The sequence below is a fragment of the Vanessa tameamea genome, chromosome 5, assembly GCF_037043105.1.
Source record: "Vanessa tameamea isolate UH-Manoa-2023 chromosome 5, ilVanTame1 primary haplotype, whole genome shotgun sequence".
In the NCBI taxonomy this organism is placed as follows: Eukaryota; Metazoa; Arthropoda; class Insecta; order Lepidoptera; family Nymphalidae; genus Vanessa; species Vanessa tameamea.
This window is the reverse complement of record NC_087313.1, coordinates 13,403,127-13,423,807: the sequence shown is the minus strand read 5'-3', so window position 1 is coordinate 13,423,807 and position 20,681 is coordinate 13,403,127. Positions and strand designations below refer to the sequence as shown.

At 33.8% G+C, this 20,681-nt stretch overlaps 3 protein-coding genes across 5 annotated transcripts in view; 2 read left to right on the top strand and 1 right to left on the bottom strand.

Annotated features, from left to right (window-relative positions):
- Positions 1–817: 817 nt before the first annotated feature.
- LOC113404417 (uncharacterized) lies at positions 818–2,970 on the top strand. The gene is made up of 3 exons (XM_064221009.1): positions 818–976; positions 2,200–2,326; positions 2,732–2,970. Exons 1-3 carry the CDS (start codon positions 883–885, stop codon positions 2,823–2,825), a joined length of 315 nt encoding a protein of 104 aa, XP_064077079.1. The 5' UTR covers positions 818–882; the 3' UTR covers positions 2,826–2,970.
- A 2,079-nt stretch (positions 2,971–5,049) lies between these two features.
- On the top strand, positions 5,050–6,862 carry LOC135194839 (U-scoloptoxin(16)-Ssd1a-like). Its single transcript, XM_064221007.1, has 3 exons — positions 5,050–5,227; positions 6,225–6,351; positions 6,623–6,862. Exons 1-3 carry the CDS (start codon positions 5,065–5,067, stop codon positions 6,714–6,716), a joined length of 384 nt encoding a protein of 127 aa, XP_064077077.1. The 5' UTR covers positions 5,050–5,064; the 3' UTR covers positions 6,717–6,862.
- A 2,413-nt stretch (positions 6,863–9,275) lies between these two features.
- The window catches only part of LOC113404415 (innexin inx1), a 52,937-nt gene continuing 41,531 nt past the window's right edge, over positions 9,276–20,681 (bottom strand). For 2 of the 3 annotated variants that reach the window (XM_064220894.1, XM_026645300.2), the window contains exons 5-8: positions 17,923–18,080; positions 17,486–17,680; positions 16,064–16,225; positions 9,276–14,603 (exon numbers count right to left, since the gene is read on the bottom strand). In XM_064220894.1, coding sequence (XP_064076964.1) covers positions 14,546–14,603; positions 16,064–16,225; positions 17,486–17,680; positions 17,923–18,080 — 573 coding nt within the window. In that variant the 3' untranslated portion in view covers positions 9,276–14,545. Of the gene's footprint in view, positions 14,604–16,059; positions 16,226–17,485; positions 17,681–17,922; positions 18,081–20,681 lie in introns of those variants that run through there. The other variant, XM_064220895.1, reaches the window with a different exon arrangement.

Sequence of the window (20,681 nt, the reverse complement as noted above, 5' to 3'; positions counted from 1 at the left end):
AGATCGTCCGGAGTGTGGTATAACGCGTTTTTCATGGCACGATTTCTGCCAATTCACTCGACTGTATGTAAAAGAACTTTGTTCCAAAAAGAAAAAAAATATTTTAATATCTTTATTATAAAGTTGTCTATAAGTTATTATGCAATACAAAACTGGTATATATGCATAAAACATTCACAAATCCTGCTTACAATGTTATGATGCCTCTGATATATTTTAACTGCGTTGACATAATTAGTATTTTAAAGAAAATAAACCATTCGTCAAAGAATTTAGCGCGAACATATTACATACCGTCATTATGAAAAATTATAGCAAAAATGTAACTATAAAGATACATGTGTCATTATTGTAACCAATAGAGTCTATTCGTAGCCAAAATCATTTGCGCACAAACGACTCGTACCTTGTTTTTTCCGGCTAGGAAAGTTGAAATTATACATATAAACCTCTCCCTTGAATGACTCTTATATGAAAACCGCATTAACATACGTTGCGTACTTTGAAAGATCTGAGCGTATAGACTGCGAGAAGCGACTCTATTTTACCTTGACCATCGTATAAATTATTCAAATTTGAATACATATGCCGTGCACATTTTGTACTACGATTAACAATAATTTGGTTTAATTCATACGTATCATTGACATACGACACACTAATTAATTAACTAATAAATTAAATAATCGCTTTAAAATAAATATTTTTACTTAATATTTACTTGCAAAGCACACTTCTCATTTTGTTTATTAATATATTGCACACATGCGAAGCCGGGGCGATAATTAGTTTCAAGGCAAGTATAATTACGACCTGTTTACGTGGATAAAAGGCCACGACGGTCAAACTCTATGTCAATTCATTGGTGACATTTGTTCCGACATGTTCAAGTTGCTGGTTGTGTTGTCTGCGTGTCTGTGCGTCGGTTATGCTGCAGTCGGCATCGGCCCTTTGCAGCCGAAACCAGAGGAATTCAGTAAGAATTGTTATCCCTCTTGCTACAATGCTGATAACAATTATTTACTTAACACGTGTGTTATCGGCATCTCGAATGGATAGAAATGTTGTTTAGTGTATTATGTATAATTACAATATTTATTTATTTGTATACACGGATTGTCAGTGAGTGCTTATCGATATATTTATATAACGAATACATTATTTCATTAATTAAAATCATCCAGTTATTGTATGAATTGGTATTGGTATAGTATTTGTCAAATTATATATTTATATGAAATCACTAGATATATAAAATATGTTATTCATTTATAGTTATTACTGTTAAAATTGTTCCTTAGAAGTGTTTACTTTTCAAAATAAAATAGCTCAAATCAGTAATTAATTTTCATACAAAACCGAAACCGGACTGAAACATAGTGGTGAAATGGACTCTACATCTCTTTACCCAGCATTTGGACGTTGATCATTGACTCTATAAATATATATTTATTAAGCACCTTTATGTCTATAGATAATATTAGTTTCCCTTGCTCTCTCTTAACAAATGATCTTTTTATCCTATATGGCGTTTTATCCTGGAAAAAAAACGTGCTTAACACGTTCTCCATCTATGAATGAAATTCATGAAAGTAATCTATGTGCTGTCTATACTATAATCTACCTTTGTACCAAATTTAATACAGATTAGTTAAGCCGTTCTAGCGTGAACTAATCTGAGTAAGGAGTAACTAACATTCAGCTATCCAAACGCGTTTATAATATTAGGAAGATATTTATTCAAAAGATTTTTAGGACTTCCGAAACCTATGACAGGTTTTGTTTTGATTTTATTTCATTGTAAACTACAAGTCACTTATCTACATTTGGCGCCAAAATGATAAAACCTCTTTACAATTAAATTTTTAATATCAAATAGTACACATTAGTTCAGTTACAATTGGAGTTTGTCGAAAACGATAATTTACTTTAATTTTGTTAATGTTTTTTATTTCATTTTTCTTAAACAGCCGTTGTACCGCTCCCTAACAGGCCAGTAACTTTTGTCCGCTCTCTAAAATTAATTCATTGTTAAATCGTAACACTTTAGTAAATCAACATTCCTCTTTAATTTTCTATAACCGATTTTTTTATGCAGCTATCACCTCTGGGACAATCGGCTTACGATATTAATGCGAGTATATAAGATATTATATGTGTGTGTAAGTTTTCTAAATTAAGTTTTTTTCTTTATAACAGAAGATCAAGAAGGATGTTACATAGATGATCTGAAAGCGGTCATCCCATTCGGTCAGTCGAGGCCATCCGAGACTCCGGGTAATTGTATGGAGTACAGATGTAGCACGACGCTGATCACATATGTGACGTGAGTTACTTTTTATTACTTGTAACGTGTATGGGACTCTTAACTTAATATTACTGAACAAACTCAGAAAAGCACCATCGAATTTTCATGTGCTTTTGCGTTTATAATTCATCTGGTTCTCGATGGTGAAAGAAAACATTTAAAAAATGCTCGTGTTGGATGATAATGTTTCCAAATTCACTGACCCGCATTGGAGCAGCTCGGTGCAGTAAACTCCAAACCTCTTTCACGCCAAGGAGAGGCTTAGGCGCCTTGGGCTGTTACTTTTTTGTTTGCTTGGAAGCATACACTGAGTATGTTAATTTATTATATTTTATGTCATTATTTATTTTACAGGTCATAACACAAGCGCTTTAGCATAGCAGGGATCAAAGTAATGTTTGTGATGTTGTCCAATATTTACAGGTGTGGTGCGGTGGATGCGGCTCCCCCCTGTAAGATAGTAACGTCCGAAGAGAAGCTCTATCCAGACTGCTGTCCTCGAATTGAGTGTCCTTAAACCTCTTTTAGTCTCCATTTATGTGTCAATCTGTACTGTACTACACTTTTACTGACATCTAACGTTAACAGAACCAAATTGCATATACCTGCTGTAAAATATTAGGTACCTACATAATGTAATTAAATTATTTTCTACCTAATGATATATATATATTTTATTTAATTCCAAGGTTTCTATTTCAGATTACAACCTTTACAACGTTTTGTATTTTTTTTATTTATAGTTATTATTAAATTATAAAAAAAAATATCAGCCGCGATTGTATTTCCTATCGGAATAATTACAAGCACCATCGTCAACGAATTAAGTCGAGAATTTTTTAGAAACCGTCTATAAAAATCTGTATAGAAAAATAAATAAGCCTGCAATGAAACTTTCTATATTTTTTTTCGGTGTAGAAGCCAATGCGCTCGATTCACAGATTCTTTGACAGAAGACCCACAATTTTATTTACCAATAACGAGGATTTTCGTGGAGTAGACATTTGGACGTAAAACGAAGCTACTCGACATTTCAGCTCGATACTAAACATTAAGAAAGGGGAACGGTTATTTTATGATTATGAATCTGAACACTGATTGTAATATTTCATCACCAATTGAATCAACTTTCTTCTACTCGTAAACAAAAGCCTACAAACGAACTGTCCGCCCCCATGTGACCATATAATTAAGTCATTTTTTGTTCGTCTTTGTACAATACATTGGCTTGTATAATTCGGATACAAAAAACTCAAATATGAAAGAAATGCATCCGTAAAATCGAGCGTCTTTAATAATAAGAAATATGTATTTATTAGGTCAATGAAACTATTTTTTTATTTATGTTACAGAATATTTATTTATTAGTTTCTTAAATCATATATTATTTCCATAACCAGAAATTGCGTCATGTCACTATTTAGGCTTTGGGTGACGCAATGACGAAAGACAAAATTTTAATGTAAATTCATCAATTCTGATGTTTGAAAACTCATCACCTAAAGGCGAAACATAGGATGAACGTTTGTATGGAATTAAGTTTTGAAAGTTAGGAGAATGTAAATCGGAGTTAAGTGTTCTGTTTATGAGTAAGACTGTTTAAATACCGTTCCAAAAATTCGTTGCCTAAGAGGGTTTTAATTGTGCCGTTGCCGACTAAAATTCAAGAAAATTCAGCGGGATTCTGAAAAGTGTTTCAAATATTCTACCGCCAAACAGCAGTACTCAGTATTGTTGTGTTCCGGTTTGAAGGGTGAGTGAGCCAGTGTAACTACAGGCACAAGGGACGTAACATCTTGGTTTCCAAGGTTGGGGGCGCATGGGTGATGTAAGGAATGGCTAATATTTCTTACAACGCCATTGTCTATGGGCGGTGGTGACCACTTACCATCAGGTGGCTCATTTGCTCGTCCGCCTACCGATATCATAAAAAAAATGTATTTCCGATTAAGTACCCCATAGAGTACAGAGCAAGTACATCAATCAAATTAGCAGCAGAAAACACACAATAATAGTATTAACATATAAAAGTAATAAAAACCCAATTAATGTTATTTTTAGATAAGTGATGCAACTGAAATTTATGATATGGTGGAGCCCTTTGACACGAGTTCGTATCTTAACGAAAATCTTTATCTTACTAACATTACACATGGTAACATATTAAAATTATGTATGTTTATTAGTGTAATCACGACTGCCACTTACTACTCTTACGACTGAACTTATAGCAATGGTAACCTGAGAATTGGATACGGCAATTAGCAAATCCATAAGGGAAATTACAAGTAACAACGTATTGATTGTCAAAAATAGACCTTTGGCTTGGGAAGAAATGCGTTGGCGTTTTTTTTTTACTTTGCAGATAACATTTTTTTTAGAACGAGTTGTGCTAGACAGTATCACCTGATTCACTAAATTAATCATCCTTTTTGGATTTTTTCTGAGACAATGTTGTAAAAGCGTATTCAATGACCCGCGAAAGAATTACTTACATAACCCAGTGGCTTCTCGCTAGAAGACAATTAAACTTGCTGTTATGTATTATCTATGTTCTATGTTTTATCACTCTTTTTAAGTATACATCTCCACGTACATCTGTCGGCATCTTTAGGTCTTCTACTATGGTATATTGCCTTTATTTTTAATGTCAATTAAAACATAATTTTATTCATGAGGTACAAAAAAAAATCCGGAAAGGAGCAAAAAAATCTTTGATATTTATAATAGTAGCACGAAGACAATATGATAACGACATGGTCACAGCGATAAAAGGCCCCGACGGTCAAACTCTGTGTCAATTCAGTGGCGATATTGATTCCGACATGTTCAAGTTGCTGGTTGTGTTGTCCGCGTGTATGTGCGTCGGTTACGCTGCTCTCAGCATCGGCCCCTTGGTACCGAAACCAAAGGAATTCAGTAAGAATGATTACCTCTCTAAAAATATCAGATCTGAGATCTAATCTAAAATTTGTAATCTAAGAACTAAGAGCCTCCATTCGGTCCATAACAAACTTGGTGGTAGGGCTTTGTGTGAACCCTTGTGGGTCGGTACACCCACTCATAAGATATTCTGCCGCCAAACAGCAATACTTAGTATTGTTATGTTCCAAGTTTCAAGGGTGAGTGAGCCAGTGTAACTAAAGAATCAAAGGACATAACATCTTAGTTCCCAAGGTTAGTGTCACATTGACACTTAACATCAGGTGGCCCCTTTGCCCGTCCGCCTACCTACATATTGCATAATAAAACAAACTCGATAATTTTTCAAGAAACAGTGACAAACACTGTATAAACACGTGAAGTAAAAATAAGCTTGTATTATCAAGCTTTCGATCAAGTTAATACATCCATCCCGGGGGCAGAGTATTCGATTCTATAATTAAATTTCACAGACCATTTTACATTTACCTACAGCTAAATGAAAAACACATGTTAAATTTTTTTCCATATAATTGAACATGATTATTACATGTGCATTTTATTATATTGTTTAAAAGGCTTAACTACTTACTTTGAGTGTCTGGTCGGTTCTTCTCGGTAGTGTTCTCAAAAGTGTTTGTTAACCTTACATCAATAAGTTATTTGTTGATTATGAATGGATAAAGATATTTTTTAAAACAAAATTTTATCATTCTAATATTATAAATGCAGAAGTTACGTTGTGTGTGTGACACAAGCGCACACACGCAAACACACATAAACACATAGATACACACAATGGAATAAATGAATGTAATAAAATGGTATCATGTGTTACGGAAAAGCAAGCCAAACTGCCACCTGCCTGCTGGTAATTAATACGAGTAATTTACTGGCCCTAATTTTCAAATTAGATTTCAATTACGTAGCAAATTCTATGTGCAATAATGAGTATGTGTATGAGATCACATCATCAAGGTTTTTTTTATAACAGGAGACCAAGAAGGATGTTACATAGATGATCTGAAAGCGGTCATCCCATTCGGTCAGTCGAGGCCATCCGAGACTCCGGGTAATTGTATGGAGTACAGATGTAGCACGACGCTGATCACATATGTGACGTGAGTTACTTTTTATTATTTATTACATGTGGACACATGTTACTCGAATCTCTCACTGCTCGGCAGTGAAGGGAAACATCGTGAGCAAACTTGCATGTGTCTAATTTCAAACGAAATTCTGCCACATGTGTATTTCACCAAACTGCATTGGAGCAGCGTGGTGGAAAATGCTCCAAACCTTCTCCTCAAAGGGAGAGGAGGCCAGCAGTGGGAAATTTACAGGCTGCTAATGTAATGTAAATATTAGTATAGAATATAAATTATTTTACAGATGTGGTGTAGCGGTGGCGATGCCCCCCTGTAAAGTAATAACGGACAAAGAGAAGCCCTATCCAGCCTGTTGTCCTCGACTTGCTTGTCCTTAAACCTCGTTAAGTCTCCATTTACGTATCAATCTGAACAGTGTATAAACTTTTACTTACAGCTAACGTTAGCTTTATTTATACAGCCCATTTTTTAAATGCGACTAAATATAATATACCTGATGTAAAATATAATCTTTAAAACATGTGTGGTCATTACTGTTGTGAATGTAATAAAGCCTTGCTTATGATTTAATGCTTGTTTTTACTCAATTATTTATTCTAAGATTTATGTATAAATAGAAGTATATAAGTAGTGAGCATATTTTTGCATGGTCAAATATCTAGACACCAGTTCTAGTCACTAGAAAACATGAATCTTAACCAGATATTGCGAGTTCATATCCAGACAAGTACTATTGAATTTTTGCGTGCTTAATTTGTGTCTGAAATTCATTTGTTTACAACAGGCTTAGAACTTGCGAAGGCTATAATATAATTAGCATATGAGAACTAGCCAAGACAGACCTTAGGCAACAATATATTATCCTAAGTTATAAGAAGAAATGATATTTTATGTAGTTATAAATAAAATTTCAGGAAGGACCATTGAACTTGGCGCCCATTTAGATCTCACTTCTTTTGTCGTTGAAGTCAACAACCAAGGTATATATCATAATATTGGACTTGGCTCTCATTTTTACATTTATGTTTTTGATGGGATACTTACTACTAATAGTCACGAAAACTACCTATTGTATTCTTAGCTGTTCCTAATCTCTGAAGCTATTCTATAAGAACGATCTCGAAACTCACCGCAGAATACGAAATAGAAATTTCTGAAAGATGTATGTCATCTTACAAAAAATATACATCATAAATATGACATGTTTACACTATACGGATACAAGCATCAAGTGTACATCAATACTGTAAGCACATCGATATTCATGTGCGTGTACGCATATTCGCCTCAATACTCATAAGTATATTATAGACTATTATAGGTTATACGGTAACATTGTAGATTAAAAAATGTTTCCGGTAAATAAAAATATTTCGTCGCTCCTTTTTTGCCAACTTTTCATTTTTGCCAAATATTCTATTTGCCTGACTTCTCGACGACTCATGTAATCTTGAATAATAAACGAATGGACAGTCCTAAGTATTATTAGGACTGTAATTACAAAAATCATTGATATCTACAGTTTTATCGTGCTATAAACTTTGTAACGCACTGTATATACATTTTTTTTTTAATAAAGTCATCTGTCATTTGGCTTTGACAATTGATTAGTGAATCGCAGATTATGCACCTTTGATATTTAATGTCAATGTCATATCTAAAATATGTAAATTTAATATGTTTGCGATGGATGAATTTTTTGTAATTGTTTTTGAGAGGTTGAGGTTGCTTGGTTAGGATTAATTTCTTAAATGATCACTTTAATAAAATGGGATATTTGTCGCCCCGTAAGTTATGTATCTTTCCTAGAAATTTTAAGTTAATTTGAATTGCTATTTCGTAAGAATACTTGTGGTTCTTTACAAGATTACCTTTGAATATTTCCCCTAATGCATTTTGTTATTTTTGAAAAATAACCGTCTCTGAGTAATTCATTTTAACTATTCAAAAAATATTGTCTATTAACTAAATTGTTACTATTTTTAAACCCTTATTTCCTTTTTTTTCTCTTTGAATATTTTGGACTAACTTTATATTTGTAAAAGATATTTTTTCTCGAATTTTCATCGAATTGTCAATATATACAACTCTCGTGATTGCATGAATAATAAAATTAAGCGCATTGGCAGAGGAAGGGAAAAGGCCATTTTGGTCACGACCGCCTATTGAACTTAAAATCTCGTACCATTAAAATGTATTCTACATTTTCGAACAAAAATCTGTATTAAGATTTGTGAGAGTGCTTATTTTTTTCGTTACAAAATAAAATTTATTGCGGATAAAATAACATGCCTTCTGGCTCGAACATATCTTGACATTTGAGTATTATTTATATGCAGTACTAGCTGAAGCGTCGGCTTTACCTGCGCAAAATTTATAAAACTTTACCTAAATCACAAACCACAATCCCCTCGAGGGATGAATTAAAAAGTAGCCTGTTCTTCACCGGGACTCAAACTATATTCATAAAAAAAAAAAAACCATTGAATCGGATCTTTGGTTTAAACGTGAAAAGTCAAACTCAAAGTCAAAGTCAAAAATCTTTATTCAATATAGAAGTGTTTAAACTTGCTTATTGACTGTCAAAAATCTACCACCGGTTCGGAATTTAGCACCTCGTACCTGAGAAGAACCGGCGAAAGGAACTCAGCGGGATATATATATATATATATATATATTTTTAACCATTTTCCATGTACAATGAAAATAATATAATATTTTATAATATTTTAGTTATTTGAAAAGGTTACAGACAGTTACTTTCGCATTTATAATTACAGCGGGGATGATAAGTCCCTGGTAAGTACGATCGCGGTCCAGGGCCCGCGCAAGCTTGGTCGCAACTGGCAACGCCACCTCGACTGTATGGCTAGTCCGACACTGTGATGATGCATTTTATGTGAACAATTCTTGGACCAATAATTAAAACGACATAATAAAAAAATCAAAATTATATATTTTGCTTTCAACCGAAATCCTTACATGCTAAATATATCGTAACTTAACATATAATAGCTCTGTAATAAATAATAAAGTATTACAAATTTCACTAGTATCATCTAGTATATTTAAAATACGTCAAAAATTCGAGAATGTTCGATCACATTCGAATCACACTCAAAACATTCTAAAAAAAGAAATTTACATCTTAATTAAAATAAATGCGACATTTAAAAACTAACTTAACTCCTAATTACAAAATGAGCCGACACAAATGAAATTCGTAGTTAATAAAGAAACAATAAAAAAATTCAGTCGTAAAATCGTTTGTGACGTATCGGAACGCCGCTAAATTTATTGGATGTTTTATAATCTGTGTCCAGTGATCGAAACGCGTTGTACCGATATATCGATATTGCGATTATTATCGATATAATTTTCGAAATTATTAAGCGATTAGTTTTACGTATCAGATTCTGCATCGCAAGCTGTAACATTAATGATCAATAGTTAAATTTGAATTTAAACAAATGTATTGATTATGGCATGCGTTAAAGTTTGAATGAACGATAATGTGATGAAATGTGTGACGTAGCGACGTTTCTAGTAGAATTATTATTTGACATTTGATCTTTAACAATTATTCGATCTCCTAACATTTGCTTCCCTTGTTTTCAAAAATAAGGAGACCTCGACCAGCAACCATCATCCTCCTGCCCTTATCCCAATTTTACTTGGGGTCGGCGCAGCATGTCTTGTTCTTCCATACTTCTCTGTCGGACGTCATCTCACTAGTAACATTCTTTCTAACCATATCGTCTTTCACACAATCCATCCATGGTTTCTTGGGTCGTCCCCTACCTCTATATCCATCCACATCCATTTTCAAAACCTTTCTCACAACAACATTTGTGTCAAACCTTTTTTTAAATTACTAAATTGGTTGCTCGTTGAATTATTCGTAATTGCCGAATAGTTTGATATTCGTATTACATTGAATAGTATTCGTTGTAATACTTGAAATGAGTGCTTAATTACATATATTAGTGCCATGAGTGGATTCTTTGGAGGAGTGAAGCAGCCGATGGCGACGAGTCTGTACGCGATTGGTCCATCAGTCGATGCATGTCACCTATTGGTCGACCACTTGTCAATCGGCTGTAATTTGGCCATAAGTGTACATGTGCGAACTTGCCCCCACTACTGCCCATCACGACTCGTGCTGGCTGCTGGATTATACCAGCTAAACAACTTTTAAAAACAAGCCATTCTAATATAATAATTTTCTTAAGATAATCTCTCGCTACGTCACGTTAAGAAATGACAACATGAAAAAACTTAACAACTCCAATAGATTTAACACTTAAAAATTGGCTTTACATTTTGTAAAATATCTCAAAAAACCCCTTAGCATATAAATTAGAGGCACAATATGATAAACGAACACGCATCAGGCCGATAGTTGCGATTATTACAATATATCTAGTTCAAACGAATACCGCTGGATACCGCGTTCAATTACAGTTCAAATTGTTGACACTAGATGGCGTTTATTAAATAGTAATTATAAATTGATTTTCTGAATACAATTCAATACTTAGTCTTTACTTCTTAATGTCGAAATATCGATATACATTTAATAATGTCATCACTTCGTACATACAGTCATCCCACTGCCACTCCAACACATTGTACACAAGAAAGGCGTTTTGCAGTCTATCATTTATACATTCAGTTCATTTTTCTGGCAACACTACACCTAATGTAAGTCAATACAGGGAAAATGTGCATTCGTACATATTTTTTTTTATTTCAGTAATTTTTGTGCTTTACTTTTACATTTTTGTAAAATAGTAAACAAGTTATACATGTGGTTAAAATATTTCTAAACAAATACGGAACAAAATAATTCTGAGAGACGAATACATGTTACAAAACTAACTTAATTATAAATGTCTTTTTTAAAAAAACTTATTCAAAAAACGGGTTATTGGCACTCGCTATTTATATTACAAAAAAAAAAATTGAAGTCTCTCTAATTCACAAACATTTCTTATTGTAGGCTTAAAAAAATATTAAAAACGATACGAGACTTTTGAAAGAGATTTACTAGTGATCCTATTTCAAAAAAAAAGCAAAACAGTATTTACAAATATTCGCTGGCAAATTCGCTAAAAAAATTATATGGAAATAACATAACGCTTAGCGGTCACCCATTTTAAAAACGAATATAATATGACCATCACACATTAAATTTATATTGATAAATTGATAAAAAAATATTTATACTGTTTTAACTTTTTATGAAACGGGACAGAAATATTCAAATAGATTTCGCAGTACATTTTTTGTACTGAGAACTAAACTTTGAATATCAAACGGAAAACTTTACAGATCTAATTCATATTACTTAAGTAATACATACATACATAATTACTATTATTATTAATAGTAATTAAAAATTATATTACCAACGGCTACGCAAGGCGCGATTTACTGATAACACCAGCCAATAAAGAGGCTTATATGTGCTGATTAATTTCACGTCATTATGGCAAAAAATTTTGCGAACATTAATTCAATTCAAATTAGAACTTCTAAAGACATTATTTAGTATAATTATCACTAAAACATCTATAGAAGTTGAAATTTAGTTTCAAAAGACTCAAACGTATACAGCTCATACTTGTTATGAGATATATTTTTTTTTTAAACGAACACACTTTGTCTACGTCACGACCACATAACTATAACGTCAAAATTAACAAACCTTTGTTACTTACTATGACATTATTTTTAAATAAAACAATACACGATTGTTACATTAAATATGTAACACCAAATCACATAAACATTTAAATATATCTCGAGGCCTTATTGCAAGTCGTTGGTAGTTGGTATCGTACATGGCAACACTGCAAATATTTAATTATTTAATTTATCTCGTGGAAATAAAATCGAATAAAATATCAGGTCCCTCAAAATTTGCGAACTTTAAATATACAAATACTTTAATAGACGTTAATCTAATTACAACCTTCATTTAAGACATGCAATTATTATATTCGAATAGAAACAGATCGACTTGTTTTTGTCTCTTTTGACACGTATGAATATTGTGAAAGAGAAAGAGATTAGGTAAAGTCACTATAATAAAAGAGTTAGACAATACGTAAACGTATTTAAATATAACTTTTAAAATAAATTTAATAAAAATCACGCTTGATTAATTAAAATAATCACATTGTAATTCAAAACTGTATTTTTTAGATACAATACTAATTAGTCACACAACTTTATAAGTTTATAAAAAAATCGCATAAAAAAAAACTGCTATTAGAAGTGTCATGGAATCCATGAGTAATTGGAAATATTTATTTACAATTCAATCATCATATTTTTATTGTTTCGTATAAAAAATGATTTATAGTGTACCAAAAATCTGGTACGAACTAGCATCTCTACAATACTCGGGAAGCGTTCGTAAACTACGTGATCTGCGAAAACTGGGCTGCATGAGGATGGATGAGGTCTCTCTTGGGGGTTCTAGGAAGGCTAGAGAACGAGGCGTTCTTAATTTAAAAAATGTGTAGTATAACTTGGGAGGAAGGAATAAGATCTCTTTAGGTATGAATGGTGGAGAGGTATAAGATATACGTGGTTTAAGAATGCTTCCCTATTAATAAAATTAACCCACGATGTAACGATAGCATGAAAATCAGATATATGATCATTTTTTATTCATCTACTGCACACCTCGAAGCGAAGCGAAGTGATAAGATCACTCGGCTTTTTTATATTCTTATGCGTACGGTACATTTTCATAGTTCAAATTCAGTTCAAGTAATAATCAGTTTTAGTTCTGCAGTATTTGACAGCCTTATCATCTTTCATCATGAGTTAATTTTATTAAAAGATAATATATTTTAAGACATATCTTAAGACTAACTCTTCGACTTGGAAACATTTTAACAATGGCAGTGAATGTTAACTTATGTTCTCTTAAGTTCTACTTTATATAACTAATATCTAATAATATCAAAGGCCTTAGTTTTCATATCGCGCTGATAGCACATAGGATTAATAAGATTCTTTATTATTATAAAATAATACATCGGCTGAATTTGAAACGTCTATTTTTAAAATGGCTAGGAACATTTAATTCGAATTTAATACTTCTATATTCAAGATATTGCTTTCACTTTAATTTAGTAACGACAGCAGAAGCAATGATGTTTTATCTCTAGACAAAATATTTTTGGAAACTACATAACGTGTCTAGAAGAGGGCTGATATAAAGTTATAATTTTGAATGTAAACTTTTTTTTTTTTTATTTAAACATTAATTTCACCGTGAGACATTTTTACTTTTTATCTAGAGATAGCACCTCATTGCTTATATCAGTGGTCTGTACGAACTTATTTAGAATTGACTTAAGCATCTGCGCGAGCGCATATATTAATTTAAAGTTTGTTTAATCGCACTGACCTTTAATCACCGTACAGTATAATCAAACATTACGAACGAAAAGTCGTATCACTTTACATGCAATATTAATACATTTTCATAATATGTATTTACGATTTTATGATACACAATATGGTAACAAATTTGACAAGACTAAATAATTGCCGTCTCTTTCTTGTCTGATGGTGTTTAAAAGAGATAGCAAGTATTCTAGTTCTGTCAGATTTGACAAATCGAAACGGCACTATTCCCTTACATAATAGTATTAAAACAGTTACGCTTATGTCAATTATTCAAGAATCATTCTAATTATACTTTATTGTATTGTCACATTGAAGTAAAAAATCTTTTAAAAGTTATTTTATTGCATTTCATAACACTACGACTGTTCGGTAGGGTGTTAAAGAAATAATTTGAAAGTGGATCACATTTTGGTTCATAGTGTTTTTAATTATCGGCTACACATCGGCTCATAAACTACTAAGCGTATACACCACCGACGGGTACATTTTAAAATGATATTTTTTTTAATATATTGAAGTCTTATAAGTAACATTTTACAAGGAAGTTTATATTTTTAACATAATCATCCAACGACGCACTATCGCACGTTGGACGTTTTATTTTATACATAAATGATCCAAGTGTAATGTTAAACTCTTCGCTCGTGGTGTCTTTATAACAAAATATAGCTAGTACTCCGGATGAAGCTGGATATTGAATAATAAACGTTATATACAAACTTGTGAGGCGTTGTCAGTCGCCGACGATGGCGATGGCGGTAAATTTAGGTGGTCGTCACGCGCGGGCTCCGCTCTTCTCCCCCATTCGCTTAATGAGTTCCGAGATTAGCTCCCTGAAATATTTAAAGAAAATATACGTTTATAACATATCAATATGTCCACTTTATACACCAAATTAGAGATAAAACCGCGATCAATCCCGCTAATTTGATTATGCCCGTCGACAAAACGTGAACCTTACATTGAAAATGGATAAAATACTTCGCAAAAGATAGTATTGTTTACGTATATTACGTATACTGTACAGCAATACATAAGTTACGTCATCGTATAGATAGATTCACTAACGAAGGCGCGCCAAAAAATCTTACCAAATATAATCTAATATGTATTATTTTGCTGTCTCTACTCTTAAGTCGTCCCACGTAATGAAAATATCATGTAAGCGAGCGTCAGTTACTCGTGCCAATGCACGGCAATTGTATTTATCGTGGAGGGATATAGATATTACACGACCATCGATATGGACACGACCTTCGTGATCGAATAGGTCCATACCCTGCAACGTAGGGCGTAACGACGTCGTGACATCATTTTTTACGACGTGCAACGTTGATTCTACGTCACGACGTCGTAAGGTTCATGTGTGGTATCTCTACTGCCTTATTCACCTTAACCTTTTACATTTTAAGTTTTATCTTTAGACATTTATATGTATACACATATAAATCTTCAGTGCCTATATCATTCCTTCTGGCTAGGCAACGGCTGGACCAACTACATATATATTAGATTTTAAATTAACATGGTTATTTTTATTACTAACAGTATTTAAAATGTCTTGTTCACGAGAGTCTCGTGAACAAGACATTCGTAGATAATGTCGAAATATCGAGCTCCACCAAATAAAAATAAAAAACATGGTAAATATCCCGTTTTAAATACTGTTACATATATATTGTATTTAAGTTAGTTACTGGACGGTTTACATTGCGATATGTTTCGTGGATTACTTACACACCTGTTCCATATCGGAACGGGCTGCTAGTAAATATATAAAAAAGCGCGCTAAAGGTAAGCTTCAAAGTACGGCATGGCAGGCAGTCACGTTTAGTCACGAACGACAATAGAGCAGACACTAACATAGTTGTGCGAACTAAAGTGAAAGTTACTCTCTCTCGTTTCCGATATGACAACAGTCTCGCCTTCCGGAAAACAACAATACAACATTGTTTTGCAGAACACAACAGATACAAGTCGTGCTACAATTCGACAAGTTTATTATCTAAGGTGCATTTCACTGTTCCCGTAATAAACTCACAACGGTTGACTGAAAATACATATCTAGTCATAGTATTACCTACACGGTTCTATCATACTTGATACTATTCAAATCGTATTTGAGGCGGCAAGAGGAACGCTATCATTTTAATGGACATGTAAATATAAAAATTCATACTAAAATAGGACAATTTCAAAGTGATACAAACAAGCGGACACCTACAACACAAAATAACGGACTGAGTCCGTAACAGGACCGGTCCGGTGAATTCGTAAGCACAGCGCGGCTCACCTGTATATGAGCGGGTCCATGTTCCGCGCGAGCATGTAGAGCAGCCACCAGTCGCCCACGTCGGTGCGCTGCGACACGAGCACGGCCGCCTCCATGGCGATGGTGCGCGCGCGCGCGTGCAGCAGGCGCGGCCGCACCGTCGGCACGAAGATTATTATCAGTCTGTTCGGGGAACGTTCGCTATTTGAATACACATTCGACGTATCTCCTTCACTAGAAATTAACTTGGAACACCGGAGTCTTAAACCGAAGATTGCGGGTTCGAACCTAATAAACTGATAAGGTTCGTATCTAATTATAGTCTATTTGCTTATTTGAAAAAATATATTAACTTTTTAGTGTAACGAAACTATTGTTATTAACCATTAAAAAACCCCTAAACATCACGTAGTAACAATTTGTACATTTTGTTTTAATTTTTAATAGGCAGGCAGACTGACAAGTGAGTCACCATCAGGTGACCAGATGGACGTGGTCATTAGCGTCCACAGCAATTAGCCTTTTAGAAATATTAACCTTGATAATTAAGACGTTATACATTACTAGGATGAAAGCCTACTTAAAATGTTTTTTCCACTTTTTCGATGCAATAAACCGAAACTTTTAATAAGTTATCTACATTCGAATGATCTATAAAAGGAACCCAATGCACTTTACATTCCAACCTATCTGTGACATGTAAACAAGTTCTACGAGTTTGAACGATGCTAGTCATATCCTAACTTAGACGGTAGTATTAGGAAGACTTAGACGGTAAAAACCAAATTTTGTTAAAACAATGGATCAAAACTATTCGGTTTTGGTATATCAGCCAAATTGCTTACTAATAATAGGTTAATACCTATTACCTCTATTGACTCCATTTACTACCCTAAAAGAATTTTTAAAGTTTTGTAACGTCATTATTACACGAACTCAAACTAAAGTAATAGCGCGTCAAGTTTGTACATAGAGCTGTTTGCTCTTGCATTTCTGGTCAAGCATTATTGGTCGTACGACCGGCTTGAAGTATCTAGCGTAGTCTAAAACTCTCTCTAAAACTGACCTTGACTTGATCGTTAACTGGTTTAAGTATATGTGATACGATATGTCGGATAAGTACGACTCCACTGATAAACAAATGCATTACATTTCTCATTGAGTTACGCAGTGGAATTCCATGGACAATAAACACATAACCACATAGATAAGAACCACCATCAACTGGGCATTAATAAATAAAACAATACTTTAAATACAACCAACAATAAATTGTCAGAGGTCACCATCAGGTTGACTAATGTGACCGTTGAAAGCTTTAAAAATACCAATATATTAATATAAGGTATAGTACGGAAATATAATTCAAAGTGGCACGGACGCAAATACCTGCGGAGAAAGATATAAATATATATGTACACACACACACACACGTAATCTAACCTGTATATAACGAGCAGTACGAGAATGATCGCCAATATGATGTACCAAAACCAGAGGAATATGTAAGTCTTCTCGTTGACGATGTTCAGAGGCAAGATGCAGAGTGAGTCGTGCGTCTGAATGGTGCCGGACGCACCATACTTGTGGAAGGTGCATTTTGTGACGCGTGGAAACACGTAGATCATTGGATCGTATCTGTAAACGAAAATAGTAAAGGTAATAAAATATTAATTATATTTTATTATCTTCGAAATTTAAAAAACACAAGGCCATTATATTTTTTGTATTTTATAGCCAGTGTTTCTCGCACTCACTTTATGGGGGAATAAAGAAACTCGCAAACGCATAGACCCCGAAAACATTACTCTCCTTTTTGGGCAGTTAGTGCTTTAGGGCATGAAAAAACAAATAGAACCTTACAAAGAATGTTTACAAACCTCTCTTCTTGCGGCACCTCACTGTATCCTAGAACGCGAGTACCGTATGAGAAGAACTCGCCGTTGAAAAAGGCGTCCATCATCCACAACTGTAGGACGATGTTGATGAGGCACAGCAACTCACAGCCCCAGTATCTTAACGCGTAGAGTTTGTGGGTCTGCAATCACAGAAAAGACTATTTAATTTTATGTGACCTTATCTAACTTAAGGTATACGCGTAACAGCTCTTTCAAAAGCACTTGTTTGTTTTTGATAATATTTGTAGGCGGACGAGTAAATCGGCCATCTGATGGCAGTTGATCACCACCGCCCGTAGACAATGACGTTGTAAGAAATATTAACCATTCCATACAACGCCAATGCGCCACCAACCTTGAGAACTATATGTTATCCCATGTGCCTGTAGTTACATAGGCTCACTCACCCTTCAGACCAGAATACAATATGGAGTACTGCTGTTTGGCGGTAGAGTATCTGTTGAATGGCTGGTACCTAGCTGGTACCTAGACAAGTGGGCTTGCAGAAAGCCATACCACTAAGTAATTGTGGCCACAGCCACAAATACGTGACTATGTATGCTAACTTTGACTTTTTTAAAAGTAAGAGGACTGGCACATGAGCCACACAATAGGAGGTATTCAACATAGACATACACTGTAAGAATATTAACCATTCCTTACAAACTGAGGAACTAAGACTTTATGTCTCTCTATTTCAATAATTACACTTGATTTATGTATGGAACGTCCTTGAAAAGTTCTTTTTTTCATTGAACTTTTGAGGTCATTAGGCAATCACAACCATTAGTTGTATCCACTGCTTCATCTCAACTCGTTATTACTGCGTTATCTAATTGTCAGCTGTTATCGTAGTCGTTAATATAAAGTACCCGCATTTCTAATATACAGGCATTTCTGACATTTAAAGGCATAATGACATCAGGCATAAATATAAGCCACAAAAAAACCGACTTCAAAATTACTAAGTTCTTAATTCAACGACTTTACGAAAGAACATAATAATAACTGTACAACTACCTACCTATATTTTCTTACGAGTAATTTACCTATTTCTCCTAAACTACTGGATTTTAATGAAAGTTACACTGTTCCCAAGTTAAGGCGTTCGATCATCTCGATACGACTTTTAGTTTTCGAGAAATTCGTGGACAAACATACATACAAACTGTATGTTTGTCTTACGAATCAAACTCAACTAGTTATTATTTACAGATTGTAACACAAAACGCACCTGGAGCGCGCGGAACATTATAATGAAGCAACAAAACCGCGTCTTCATGTTAATAATTCAAAAGTACTGTCACTCCCATAAGCATTTTTTTAATTATATCATAGTTTTAAATTTTTTAGAGAAGAACTAGAAATGCTATTCGCATGTGACATTGGCGAAATAATCTGTGCCCTCTCAATACAAATAATAGCAAATTAAAAAAAAAAATTTGTAACGTACATATTTTTGTAAGTATTTCCGGTAATATATAAACGCGGTCTAATTTCATACTATCCTAGTGACGAAATAAAATTAAATCGAATATTAGTATTAAATTAGTAATATGAATGTTAAATATCTATAAACGACATCATTCGATCTTAAATCTATTATATTAGCTCAGTTTGAATATTAATTTCGGCCACTAGTAGTGTCCTTTGAAATTCGCAGTGGGAGGTGACCCGCACGTTTATGTTACCAAGACGTTATTCTTTACGACCGCGATATACGATGTTCATTAATACACGCATGAGCACTGTTATCAGTCCATTACATAGACAAAAGTAAACAAAATCAAAGTTATGATAAAACTAAAGAGTAAAATTACTTAACACAAAATATCTGGTCCACATAACGTAGTCGGTGTATTATTTTTCTTCTTGTAGATTCCATAATTTATATTCTAAGACCATTTTATCGAGAGCCCAGGTTACCGCAATGTCTATTGTAATTAACATCGGTTCAATAGTTTAGTATATAAGTTGGATAGATTTGTATCGTGTTTAAACACAGATAGATTATACCCCTCCATTATAACAGTCGCCATCTCATCAATTCGCTCACGTTAACAACTGCATTTTTAATATTTATAAATTATATGATAAACTAATGGAATACGCCATGAAATCCATGAGAAGTCGACTAATATAACTACATATAATAATTACCTCCCACGTGTAAATAAGGGGGGGCGGGGGTTATTTGTTAAAGGTATCAGATAAGCTATCTGTATACGATATACCATCCAAACATACGATCTTTCACATTTATGACACCGATAAGCAATGACCATTATGATAATTATTATACGTTAGAACAGGAGCATTCAAATTCGGAAGACCCTTTGATTTTTCAACCTTACATCGCTCCAAGTGAAACTAGTCGCAGTGAACGATTAATAGGCATGGCAAGGCACATCAAATCAAGCGTATACACCTTAGAGCTCGCCCGTACTAGACCACATAGACTGGTGAGAGTAAAATAATAAATCCCAAAGATAACTTTGCGACCAGATTATCTTACTACAGTATCAATTACAATGATCCGTGCATATAATCCGATATGTTTAAAATCACTCATCAAAGCGGCTCGTCTCTTTATTTAAACAATCATATGATCTGAAACATAACAATTGAAACAGCTTACGTATAACAATGTCCAATATCAAAACATTATGTTATACGACCATGAGCCGAGATGGCCCAGTGGTTAGAACGCGTGCATCTTAACCGATGATTTCGGGTTCAAA